Source organism: Meleagris gallopavo, chromosome 3 (assembly GCF_000146605.3).
Source record: "Meleagris gallopavo isolate NT-WF06-2002-E0010 breed Aviagen turkey brand Nicholas breeding stock chromosome 3, Turkey_5.1, whole genome shotgun sequence".
NCBI lineage: Eukaryota > Metazoa > Chordata > Aves > Galliformes > Phasianidae > Meleagris > Meleagris gallopavo.
Window position 1 is genome coordinate 31,643,139 of NC_015013.2, and position 13,025 is coordinate 31,656,163.

Genomic DNA, 13,025 nt, shown 5'->3' on the forward strand with positions numbered 1-13,025 from the left:
TTATTCTTTATGCCACTGCAAATAAAGTCATTTTCAGAAACAGATGTCGAAAGAGCCCAGTGAAATAATCCTGGAGGCAGATGCAGTCTTCCATAAGCTGCCAAGCTCATGGTGCAATCAAAGTGATGAAACAAAATGGAACAGGCTGCAGAAAAAGTAATTAAATTATAGTTCCATTGTAGAAGCACATTTTAAAATTACTGAGATTCAGAGCCCATAATGCTAGTATTATAGTTGAAAGAATACTTGCCATGGGTCATGAGCATTTTTTTTAAGTTATTAATCATGCTTGACTGGAAAGACATGTGTAACCTACAACAAGCTTTGGCTGTAGTTGTGCCAAAGGAAGCTTTTGTTCCCTGAAGAGAATTGTATCAAAGGGCCAGAGTGTCCTATTATTACATGTGCAATAGCATAGTGCAGAATCTGAGAAAGGGCTTTTCAAATTTCAATACAGAGTACTGGAGGGAAAAAAAAAATAAGCATCTTAGTGAATACTAGATGACATTTTTTTTTTATTACCAAGTTAACTTACTCATTATCTAAATAATGGTTAAAAAAGTCTGTAAAACGCCACTCTTCTCCCTAATTTAGATAATGTCAAGATTCCTGTGAAAATGGAAAAGAGACATGAAATGTATGAAAGGTACAAAGTTCTAGAAATTAGAAATTTAGAAGACCTCATTAGCTCTTTCAACTCAGTTCCCTTTTCATTATGATCAGTAGAACAGCTGATATAATTTTTTCTAATGATTTTTTTCAATAGCCAATATCTAAACATTCCTTGTGAATGTGTTGACTTCCATATTAAAAAATTGAATGAAAGAGTTTCATGAGGTCTATCCATACTGCATTTGCAACATTGTAAAATTGTACTAGTTTTCAATTTCAAATTGATGTTTTGTATTTTGAAATGTAGATAATGGAATGCAAAACCAGCAAATTCAAGTCTTTACTAAAAATCAGAAAAATGACTTCTTTGGGTTGACAAAACGTATTAAGCCACAATGACACTTGCACACCAGTAGCTTCAAAATTTGAGGTATTGGTTAAATTTGAAATGAAAGTGAATTTTGCAAGCTAGAACTTCCTGTAAACTATATGCTATATGTCTAAATTCTTCTTAGGACCTGATCCAGCATTCCCAACATTAAGTGTCTTGGCTGACCTCAGTGTATCTCTTCTAAAGCTTCAAGGAAGCTTTCTGTACCCATTCTTAATGGAAATGCCAGATGCAGTGCTGCTTCTGGAGAATATTATTCAGCGTGAGAGATACCCCTAACAGGTTTTGAAAGCAGAAATTTAGCTTTAATTACTTCCTTTCTGGTAGTTATGTCATCCTTACATCAGCCAACCACACTTGCAGCATACTAGTTTCTCTTCTTATCTTCAGTTTCCCTAAATATCACTAGCCTTTTTGGAATATTGCCTTACTTATTGCTTGTTAAGCTCCATCACTTTCTTTATTCCTAATGTACTCCTAATGCTGGCCCCTAGTTACTGACGTAGGTATTACCCAGACTTCAGCAGTGTTTTTTGCTTGTTTTTTTTTTCTTATTTTTCTTTCTTTCTTTCTTTCTTTTTTTGTAAGAATCCATTCCCCAGTACTTTTCTGGAGTCACTGCAGTAAGTCACCAGCTACTTTCTCTTGATCTTTACTTTTTTCCTTCAAATGAGCAAATGAACCACTCCATGGTCTCACGCCAAAGGTAGGAAAGACAGCACCAAACCCTTCATATCAACATGGATCTTGTCTTATTTTTATAAGGAATATAGGACCAAGTTTTGCATTCACTTACATGCAGTAAACTCTGTTAAACAGATGCAACAAAGCTAGTAAAGTGGATGTAAAAATATCAAATGTGTACCCTGTGTCTGTTTAAACCACTTTTGTAGGGAGTTCCTAGGAACATGGGAGCTTTTTTAACAATTATATTATTCCATTTCTACAGTCTGTTCCTCTCGCTTTTCTCTCATGATTGGTTGGAGTTGTTCAGACTGGAGGAGGCTCTGGGGGACCTTACTGCAGCCTTTCAATATAAAAAAGTAGGCTTACAGGAAAGATGATGAAATACTTTCTACCAGGACAGGGGGCAACCATTTTAAACTGAAAGAGGGTAGATTTATACTGAATATAAGGAGGAAATTTTTCACGATTTATGGTGGTGACTTGACTCCTGAAGGATGTCCCTGCCTGTGGTGGGGAGGTTGGAAGTAGATAATCTTTAAAGTCCTTTCTAACCCAAAGCTTTCTGTAATTTTGTGTGCCTGGCTTTGAGTTGCTGAGCAACCAGTGTACATCTGCTGATGCCCCTGCTGGAAGCTCTGCTGGAAGTTCACTGCTAGGTCTGTACCATGGATTTTCCCTTGCTGGAAACATGATCTCTCTCCTCTAGTTATACTGTGGCTCCATGAAATTTGTGTGAATTTAAAAGATAGGACATCACTGTATCTCTTTGAAATGTTTTTGAGACCAGTCAGGGAGTTTGTATCTACATGTAAATAAATAGGTCTGAATGTATTTGTGAGGAAGAAGATTGAAGCATAAATAAAAGGACAGATGCTTTATGAAGCGTTTCAGTTCAGTGGCATGTGAAGCAAACTAGTGCTTTATGCAGAAATACTTTCTTTTCAGTGGTTGCATGGGAGTAGCAAATGGATAGCTATAGCACTGATTCCTGCCAGAGCTAAAACAAGACAAAGTGATTCACTTTACAGCTGGCACTTTTAAGTCATTAATAAATAAACTATTTGATTTTTCTTGGCTTTTGAATACTTCATCAATTAGATTTGCTTTTTGAGTTTTCAAGATTCTCCTTGTTTATATCAGTGACGAACATATTGATTTGGGTTGCTTAAATCTTGACGTGCTTGGCTCTTTACTCTGAGTATTGACTGTCCATGAAGAAGCCATTTATTGTGGGCTGATTGTTTTTTATCTTTTTTTTTTTTTCCACTCTTCTTAAACATATTTTCAAATAACACACTGGGAATTTCCTGATTTTCAATCCCACTGTGCAGTCTTGGGCTTCGCAGTGTAATTCTTGTCATGATATAGTTTTTAACTAATCACCAGTGATAGGCTACCCAAATATTCATTTTTTGAGCATGACTTCTGATGACAACAATTCCAACAAACTGACAAGGCATTGCAACCTTGGTTTTCGTTTTTCTTTTTGAAGAAAAATCTTCAACAGCACTCAGCCTATATTTGCATCTGTTAGGATTGTGTTCTTGTTGGACCAATTTCTCTTTCCAAGAATTCCCACACTGCAGAAAGTGATACCAGTTCTCTTGTGACAGAGCAATGGGAGCTGATCTTCTTCCTTCCTTAAGATGCTTTCTTTTTTTTCCCTGTTAACGAGTATTTATTTATTCATCTAGAGAGCTTAAATGGATTTTCAAATCACAATCTTGTAAATAACATAATTAAGGTGATTACAGGAGTGACTTTTTGTTTGTTTGTGTTAGAGATTCAATTATATCAATATATAACATTTTTCTATTTAACAAGGTGAAATGCATTATTACTATTAGCTTATTTTCCCTAGACAACAAACATGTTTTGTATATGATTGAGTGAAACAACTGACTCATTCATCAAGCTAGAAAAGTCTACAAAACTTTCAATTTACAAACAGGTTTGACAAATACATACTTCTAAGGCAGATATCATTTGAACATTCACGCAATTATAGGAATACAAATAAATTTAAATATCTGTTTATTCTGTGCATAGTAGAAACATATCTAATGGGTCAGTGTTTCCCATTAAGGAAGCTTCCATACTTCTTGAAATATTTTACTGGTTAGTGACATCTTTTTCTCTTGATCAATGAGGAATAATCAGAATTCTTCTTTCAAAGAAAGTTATAATTCTTCATTATGTATGAGACTAATTTTGCTAAAGATAAAGCTGTCTTTTAAAAAATCATGCCTTTTTTAATACGTGCTTATTAGATCATGGCCCATCAATCTTTAATGATTGTCCACATCTATTATATAAAAGGTACCCAAATGAGTTTCCAGCATGTAACCATATGCTGTGTATATATACACACACAATATAAAAGTATAGAATTGGATCATATAATCTTTTTATATGTGTATTTATAAACCTTACTCAAAGTATCTTGGAAATAGAGCACGTGAACAATTTCTCTATTCTATAAGAATGAATACAGTTATTTTTAAATCCACGAACAGAATGTGTTTGCTCCAGAACATTATGAGTTGTCTTATTTGCTTTGAATTAAATTGAGGTAAATTTACAACTGAAATGTTATTTCAGAAAGCTAAAGATTGTGTCTATAATATGTCAAAGTTGTGTATTTGACTTTAGGGAACAGATATAATACACATTCATAATGTCTTGTTCATCCAACATGGTGATGGTTTGTATGTTTTTTCAAGAATAATGTGGACTGAAAATCTTTTTTTATATGATAGGATGTAAGCATTATTTCCTGTGCTGTTTTACTTAGCTTCACTGTGACAGACATATTTCTTTATTAGCTTTATTATCTCAGGCTACATAAAAAGATTTATGCAACTAAGTTAGAGTATTTACATATAAGCAAGTAAAGCAAAATTTCTATTTAAAACGTGAAGAAAAAAAAAAGACATAAGAAAAGAAAGAGAAAAAAACAAAACCAGTGCTGAACTTGAGGATTTTGGAGCCAGAGGATAAAGTGGCACGTAAAGCTGATTTTGTTCTCAAAGCTATGATTAGAAAATAATCTCTAGCGGATAGCTGGTCCACCATATGTGTATATTGTCTTCCCTGATCTTGAGAACTGCCAAGTCCATGATAAAGCTCACAGTTAATTGCATTCAGCACCATTAGGAAAGAGAAAAAAGCACTTTCTGATCAGTCCTGAACTCACGTATGAATCCTCCTAGAGAATATTTGTACAGAATAATTTATGGTGGGCTGCTGGTATTAACATGGCTACAACCTTCCTATTTGTGGAGGAGTTTATGTTTCATTAGGCTAAGGTGACAGCTTCCATCTATGAGAGCTGTTAGCCGGATGACCTTTTCGTATATACAGAAGAGTTAGTTGCCAAAAGGATCTGTACCAAGTATTGCCATGCGCATTGTTGTGTTGTTGGGGTTTTTTTTTGTGTGTGTTATTTCACAGCAAACTGTAAAGATACTCTGTATTCTTGTCAAGGTCGTTCTTTCTGGAATAATTACGGAGGGGGAAGGGGGGAAGAGTTAGAAAGCATGGAAGATATTACTGGGAAAAGAATCACTGTGTTTTCCATAACTTGGAAATCACTCAGGAAGTTTCCCTTGGGATCCCAGATCTGTTTTGTTTGCCAAAGGCCATTGTGCAGCATCTCTGGATTTTCTGATACTTAATTTCCATGTACTTGGTAGCATTTATTGCCTGATGGACATATGATATTTTCTGAAGGGATAATTTTCTGCATTTTGGCAGTATGTAATTGTCTATTCTGATACAGCATCGTAACTTGGTATTAATTGACTTAAGACAGATAATTCATCATAATTGAATCATAATAACCTAATAATTCATAATGACACAATAATCTGCATGGTGTTTCTGTGAGCTTTCTTCCGATAATAAATTCTTTATGCTCTGCTATTTACTTGAAAGGCTTTACAGAAAATGTTATAAATGCAAGAGTAAATAAATACATTGCTGTTCATTTATTTTAAAAAAGTCAATAAGCAAACATGCAGAGTCATTGGCTGAAGTATATGCTTTTTGACCAGCATGAGCAAAAGTAGTCAATTTAAAGAATGGTGCTCTCATATGTCAAGTTCAGCAACTGAGCATACGTCAGTTGAGAGTAGAAATCTGTCTGTCTCTTATCTTTTGCTGTTTTCTTCAGAGATTATTTGATATATGCTGGTGATCTTCAGAAAATGAGAAATGTATTAGTCCTATAGGGTAAGAGCATTTTACATTTTAGGGAGAACACAAAGACAGTGTCTTCTATAGGTAGGATAATTTATTCCTCTGACTAAATGTGTTAACCATATTCCTCAAGAAAAATAAAAAGTGTACCTCTTTAAATACCTCATAAAATTATACTGGAAAGGCAACACTCCTGGTGTTTTGCCAGCTTTTATATTTGATATATAAAAGTGGTTATGCTATTTTTCTCAATCTATTATTTACTTATAAATTTCACATGTCTTTGGTGACCCTACTACTTCCAGATACCTGCAATAACTACAGTTCTTAACAGATCAGAAGTACAAAGATTTTTACAATAATCAACAATATCAACGTACTTAATTGGACCATGATATGATGATTTAATGGAGCCAAGTTCTGTAGATCTTGTTCACCTCATTAAGGAGTTAGAGATTAACATTAAATCTATTTTGGGATATAAATGATAAGGATGTGAATAAAATATATAATCTCATTCCTTTGCATACAATCCTATTAATTTGGGAGATGGAACCGGTAAGGTAGAAAGGTTGATGCTGCACCTGCTTCCTTAGCCATTGTTTCTTAATCAGATTCTCTAGTAAGGTTTCTGTATAAAGCTGAAGTGCTTTAAGGCATATTTTCTCCTTTTACAAGTTGCTATTGAGAAATCATTTGAAGAGTTGTTGTTGTTATGACTGTTATGCTATTGTGGGCATCCTGTGAGCCTTTTGTTCTTAGTAACCTCCTAGCAGTATGGTTTAGTAGCACCAGATGTCTTTACCCTTCGATTGATATATAAACTGAAGAAGTGTACACTTAGCAAGCATCCAGTCTTCTTTTTTTTATTTTAACTAAGGTCATAAGCAGACGGTGATAATTGCTACTTATCAACATTTCTGAAAAGAATATCCTCAAAATAAAACAGTATGATTGGAGTTGGCTTTGCTTCTGATTTTGCTTTGGGTTTGGTTGTTGTGTTGATGTTGTTTAAAGTTCTGCCAATTGATTTTTTTTTTGTTTAATTATACTGTTTAGTCCTTCAGAGATGTTACTTCCAAGTGACAAGCCAGAGATAGTAATTACTTAGCTTATTAAAAAAAAAAAAGCTTATTTTCTTAGGTTAAAACCATAAATATATGAGTGAATGAGTAAATTTTTATTGATAATGCCATCAGTTCTTGCCTAATAGTAATTTTCTTCCATTTCCTTCAGTCACCTTCTCCTTTCCTATATTCCCTTCAGATTAAATGAAAGGATAAAATCATGTAAGTAGCATAAATATGTCCCTGAAGAACTCTGCTGAAAGTGCAGGTCCATGCTTCTCATCATGCTCCCTGACAGTGGTTCTTTCAATTCCTGAGAGGTCTCCCTCCACATGGGAGGGTTCTGATCAAGAGAACTTAGGTACAGCCTTTTATGGCTTTACATGATTTGATTTTCTCTGCTCGTCTTTATTCACTCTTACTATATTTTCTTGATAATGACACTTTATTTTTCCTCTTTTTTTAAAAAGAGTTCTTGCTAAATGAACCAAACTTTTAACTATTGTCTTCATAGCATCAGTGTATTACTTGCTCACGATAATTCTTTTTGTTCATCTTCAGGTTACTTAGTCTTCTTGTTCAGCTGCTGCCTGTTCCTGCTTCCCATCCCTAAGGCTTGGTCGTCTGCTTAGCTACCCCTCCTTTGGGATGGTTCCATATATTGCTGAAATGACAGATGTGCTGTGAGTGAGTGGATGTTCTTATGTTTTCCTTTATTTTCTTCTTCTGAACCAATTGAAGCATGGAACTAGATGAAAAATTTAAGTGTCCTCATTTAAAATAGATATAGTTTCTGCTGAATGTCACTGTAATTTCCCCCATTCTATTCTCTGTTTAAATATCTTCCAGTGAAACAACTGGAATTGGTTCTTTTGAATTATGTCTTTAGATTCCTTCATATTTTCTTCACATATACATCTTTCTACTGATGGTTATGAAACACCACAGTTAAGTTCAAGAGTCCCTTCTAAGGCTCAAACGCAGCAAATGCTGTGCTGGATGCTTTTACCAGTTTTGTCTTTTGAAAAACTCAGCTTAACAACTACACAATCCACATTTCATTTACCAAAGCAGGCATTCTCCTTGGATGCTTTCAGGTGATACTTTCACATTGATTCCTCTTACAGTGTTATCAGCCAACTGAAGCTTCATCTCTTTCTCCTGGACTTTCTCCTTCTTTCTTCTCTGCGTCTCTTCCTGTGTTTCTTTGACTGTCCCAATTCACTCCATGCACATTGCTTTGTTTTTCTGGAACTTTCAGATGAATTTTTTTGTTTGGCAGATTCATGAATGCCGATTTATTTTAGCTTTAAACTCAGAGATCCATTACTTGACATCTGCGTTGGTGTACCATGTTGATTTTCTTCATCTCTGGCATCTTTGACCTGCTGGGGTCAAAGACCCTCCTATCTTGCAAACCTTAAGTGCCCACCTGGGAGTTTTAAAGGAAGTATTTTTCAGCACTGTGCAGCCATTGTCACTACAGTCATCTGTTTATTTTCTTGGATGGGGATTAGCTTGTTTGAGTGTTAGGAGGAAAGTGGATCATGACGTTGACTTTTTTGTTCACTTTTCATGTCTTAGGCCTGTGACAGACATCTCACATTTCTTCCTCTGCTGCATGGACTCATAACCTCTGTGTGTGTAGTGTCACTGCCCTTTTGCCCTAGAGGTCATCTTGGAGCTTATATTAATTCAGTGAGATCATTGAGAAACTACGCTAGTCTTTGGAGTAGTCTTTGGAGGAAAACATGATTTAACTGCTTGCTTTTTTAATCTTGTAATCTACGAAAAATTCTTGAAAAGCCATGTGAGAAAATTAATGGCTCTTATATAGTGAGTTATGAGCATACATGTCAGCTTGGGATAACAAATGTTGAAAATGTGTAGAAACACACACAAGTTAAAGAATTTGCATTAAACAAGTGTTTCTTTTATCGGAATCTCTAAGAAGCATTTGAATGCATGTCTCTACCTACAAAGAATTTTTCACCATAGCAGAAATGTCTTCAGATGTTCATGTTTGTAGGAGGCAAAGATCTTCTGTTTGCTAGGACCCATGCAGTGCAATTTACTTTCCTTCAATTTCTGGACTGTTATTACTTGTTATCTGGTGATGCAGAGCACTGGATTTTGGATTTTATGAATCCTGGTCCTGCATCCTGAGGGACCATATTGTCTGCTTTTTCTGTCACTGCTGTCTGTTGGAGGCTGGGTAAAGTGCATACAACCTCACTCTTAACATTTAGCCATGCAATTGACCGCAACAGCCTGTGCAGTATTGTCTGATTACTTGTGGAGTCTCTCTGTCTTTCTTCTGGAGTCAGGAAGAGTGTAACACTGACTTTCTCAAGACCCAGGAGTAGCCATGGAGCCTTGTCACTCAGAGCTTCAGAAAGGAAAGCTCACACACAGAGGCACACATAAGCCAGAAACATAGTAAATTGTTCAAAATGCTGATTTTGCAAAGGAAAGAGAAATGATTTTACTGATTTTCATCATGTAATCATTATGTTATCATCACATGATATTCATCGTGTTTACATATATCATCAGTAGGTTTGGATGTACTGCTAGCCAATAGAAGGCTTTGTAAAGGGAACCATTCTCTTCCTTGTGCTGTGGTTGGTCACCTCCCTGCACCCAGAGATCTGGACTGGTACATGTCTGTGATGATGCCTGCAGAAAAGAAGTGCTTTAACTAGTCAGATAAATAATAATGCATTTTATTTCAATCTGGGGATGTCTAGGGCAGCTGTTAATGACCTGACAAAGGAAGCACCCTTCTCTCTTCATGATATATGTACGGATATCATGTATGTCTTCCTTATTCTGTGAGATTGCCCTCTTGAATTCATTCCCTTTGTATCTCACACAGCTGTGTGACTCCTTGCATGCACATGCACTCCCAGCCCTCCCCCAGACATCTGTTCTGCTTCTCAGCACCAGAAGGTGCTGAGTCTGAATGTGTTGGGAGGAGGGGCAAAGGCAAAATTCTACTAAAAAATTTAAAAAAAAGTGAAATGGCCATGATATTTTTGACAATATTTGTAACAATATATTTTTTTCTTTTTTAAAAAGAACCCAAAAGTTGTTAGCTAAAAATGCAGGTTTTATAATTTTAATCTGGAATAGTAGTATTACTTAATCTGGAAAATCTGATATTAGATGTGGAGGTTGGCATCCCCGCCTGCGATAGGGGGTTTGGAGCTTGATGATCCTTGAGGTCCCTTCCAACACAAGACATTCTATGATTCTATAAAAAGGTCAGGACTGGGGAGGGAATGCTACTTTCTAGGAAAGGTATTTTCTGGAAAAAAAAATCCCAATGTGATCATACTAATGTAGCATCACAGAACATAGCAAAAGGCTATTCCAATTGTAAACTTGTATCTAATCTAGTATTATTTTCCCACCTGGGGATACACTTCATTAGAGACACAACCATACCTTCATCACAAAATTTTTGTTGGCAGAACTTCAGTGGTTTACTTTTACTTGAAGAATGTCCACCAAGTAAAACATTCCTGGCATGCCCTGGAGTACCTCAGGTTTCTAGAGATCTCAAATGGTCAATTTTGCTTCAGTACAGTCCAGGGTAAATTCCAAAATGTATGCTACTGTAGACATGCAAAAGTGCTCCTTGCTTTGCAGGGGCAGAAGCAGAAAGTGTTTGGACATGGTGCATGAGAAGTACGGCCAGGCCGTTTTGGTATACTGCCTTCCATCCAGGCGTTTTGCTTCTCTTCCACTTTTCTCCATGCAGATAGATAATGTATAATGTAAGTGGTAGGTGTAAAATTATGGAATAAGTGGCATTTATTTCAGTGGCTATGTTCCAGTTTGGATAGTGAACAATAAGAAATGCAGTATATAACTCCCATGCTGAGTTAGGGAAAATCAGATAAAATTAATCTACGAGAACAGAACTTTTGAGGAATGTGAGCAGGGATTCAGACCAGCTCCTTGAGAATTTGTCCAGAAGTGGCTATTCGTTATACCTGTACTCAGGAAGACCATGAATCACTGATTGCTGATTGTCTCAAGTCTATCATGGTGACTCCATACCTGCAGTCAAAGAGTCATTAAGGTTGGAGAAGATCACTAAGATATCTATTCCAATTGCCAACCCATCCCCACTGTGCCCACTAACCACATCCCTCAGAGACACATTCACATGTTTCTTGAACACCTCCAGGGACGGTGACTCCAGCCTCTCCCTGGGCAGCCTGTGCCACTGCCTCTCAGCTTTTCTTGAGAATTATTTTTTTCTAATATTCAACCTGAACCTCCCCTGGCGCAACTTGAGGCCATAAGAACACATGTTTCTTATGCTCTTTCTTTACATATCTGCTATTCACTTCTCTTACAGTTAACATGCTCAGCTAGACAGACTTTGCTTTAGTCAGTGCTTAGTGGCTGTAAAGATGTAGCTTAATTACCTGATGAAACTGTGAGACTTCCTCCTACATTTTCAGGGGAATTCCCAGGCTAGCCAAACTCTTTGGAATTTCTCAAATCCAAAGCTAATAGACATGATTGCAGTTACTAAGAAACAATTACTGAAATGAGTGGCCTGCTTATGAATTGTATGCTCTGTAATACAGGCCTGAAAAGGACAAAATTAAATGGAGAACCTCTAAACCTCTTTTATTGTGGAATTTGTCTGCCCTTGGTAATGTTGCTTCCTGCCCTCGTTGTTTGTACTGATAAATGTCCTTGCATGAATAAACTTGCAATGCATTTTGTTTATCTTTCCAAGGCCAACCCTTACAGCTTTCATTAGTCTTTTAGGATATTTATGACTTTGTAAATGACTGAAAATCTGCAATTTGTCATTAGGCATTAAGAAACATCTTCCTTCTACGTAGAGCTGAAGCTTGAATTGTGGCTGTGGAGGGACTGAGCCACCCCTGGGTCTGGTAGACAAAAACAAAATGAGACAGTGCCCAGATTTACAGCAGCAAGTGGCTCTTAGTTACTCAGATGTCTTTGATAACGTGTCATCTGCTGTTGCTGGTAGGGATAAGTGTTTAGGATCCGAATTAATTTCTAGCTCGAGAGAAAATAAAAATCTCTCTCCTGCAAGAGCAAATAGAATTTTAACAGAGATAGAAAGGGAGAGAAATGGACGTAGTGCCAGGCAGATGTAAAAATGCTTTTATATACTGCATGTACACACCACAAAGGGTGACAGAGGGAAAAGTGCTGTTAAGAAGACACTGTATTTCCCTTTATTGTACACTGTGCTTTCAGCCTTGGAACAATGGAAGTTAAGAGAATTTTTAATGTTTCTGAAGGGAATTTATCATGTAATTGGTGAATGGCTGGAGAGAGTTGGTAGGGGAAGGATAATAATCAAAAGAGCCTTTTCAGCAGTCCAGCAAATCAAAGAGAGGAATGTTAATTGGTTCGTATAACATATTATTGGTTCAGAGTAGCTTTGGACACTCAATTGTGCTTTTTTTCCTTCTCTGCAGGTTGATTAAGTGAAGAGGAAAAAAAAAAACAAAAAAAAACACAACGAAGCTGCTTCCAAGTATTGAAGATACAAGGCCAGGATGAACCCGAAGGACTCAAAAGTGTCTGAAGGAGGTCTCAATGTCACACTTACCATACGCCTTCTCATGCACGGCAAGGTGAAGCATTTCCTGTGGCCGCAGCATTTGCTTGTTCATTGAATATGTGTGTGCCATCAGAAGCTGGCAGTGATACTGGCAGAGCTCTGCTCTCCTCTTCTAGTTAGAGTCAAAAGCGCCGTTACTGTGACTCAAAAATCAGCCCCTTTTCTTTGAGTTGTTATATTTAAGAATGCTCTGCAGCCCCGTTTTGGGGACAGAACAGGTCAGGGTTCAAGGTCAAGCTGGATGGGGCTCTTGAGTACTCTGATCTGGCTGTGGATAGCCCTGTTCACTGCAGAGGAGTTGGACCAGATGACCTTTAAAGATCCCTTCCAATTCATAAGATTCCATGATTTTAAGTTCATTGGAAAAAGCCTTGCTTATAACAAACTTGTTTTGAGCAGTTCTGGTGGCAAAAATGAGTTCTTCTTTGGGTGATTAGCCAGA

General features: G+C 36.7%; 1 protein-coding gene and 1 long non-coding RNA gene across 11 annotated transcripts in view; both read left to right on the forward strand.

Annotated features, from left to right (window-relative positions):
• LOC116216449 overlaps positions 1–7,645 on the forward strand; it is a 394,546-nt gene extending 386,901 nt beyond the window's left edge. The window contains exon 4 of the long non-coding RNA XR_004159200.1: positions 7,519–7,645. This is a non-coding gene — a long non-coding RNA (uncharacterized LOC116216449). The remainder of the gene's footprint in view (positions 1–7,518) is intronic.
• Positions 7,646–12,439: 4,794 nt separating this feature from the next.
• Positions 12,440–13,025, forward strand: part of LOC100547566 (poly(rC)-binding protein 3-like) — a 55,872-nt gene continuing 55,286 nt past the window's right edge. For all 10 annotated transcript variants that reach the window (XM_010708598.3, XM_010708603.3, XM_010708599.3 and 7 more), the window contains exon 1: positions 12,440–12,596. In XM_010708598.3, the coding sequence (XP_010706900.1) occupies positions 12,519–12,596 (78 nt within the window). In that variant the 5' untranslated portion in view covers positions 12,440–12,518. The remainder of the gene's footprint in view (positions 12,597–13,025) is intronic.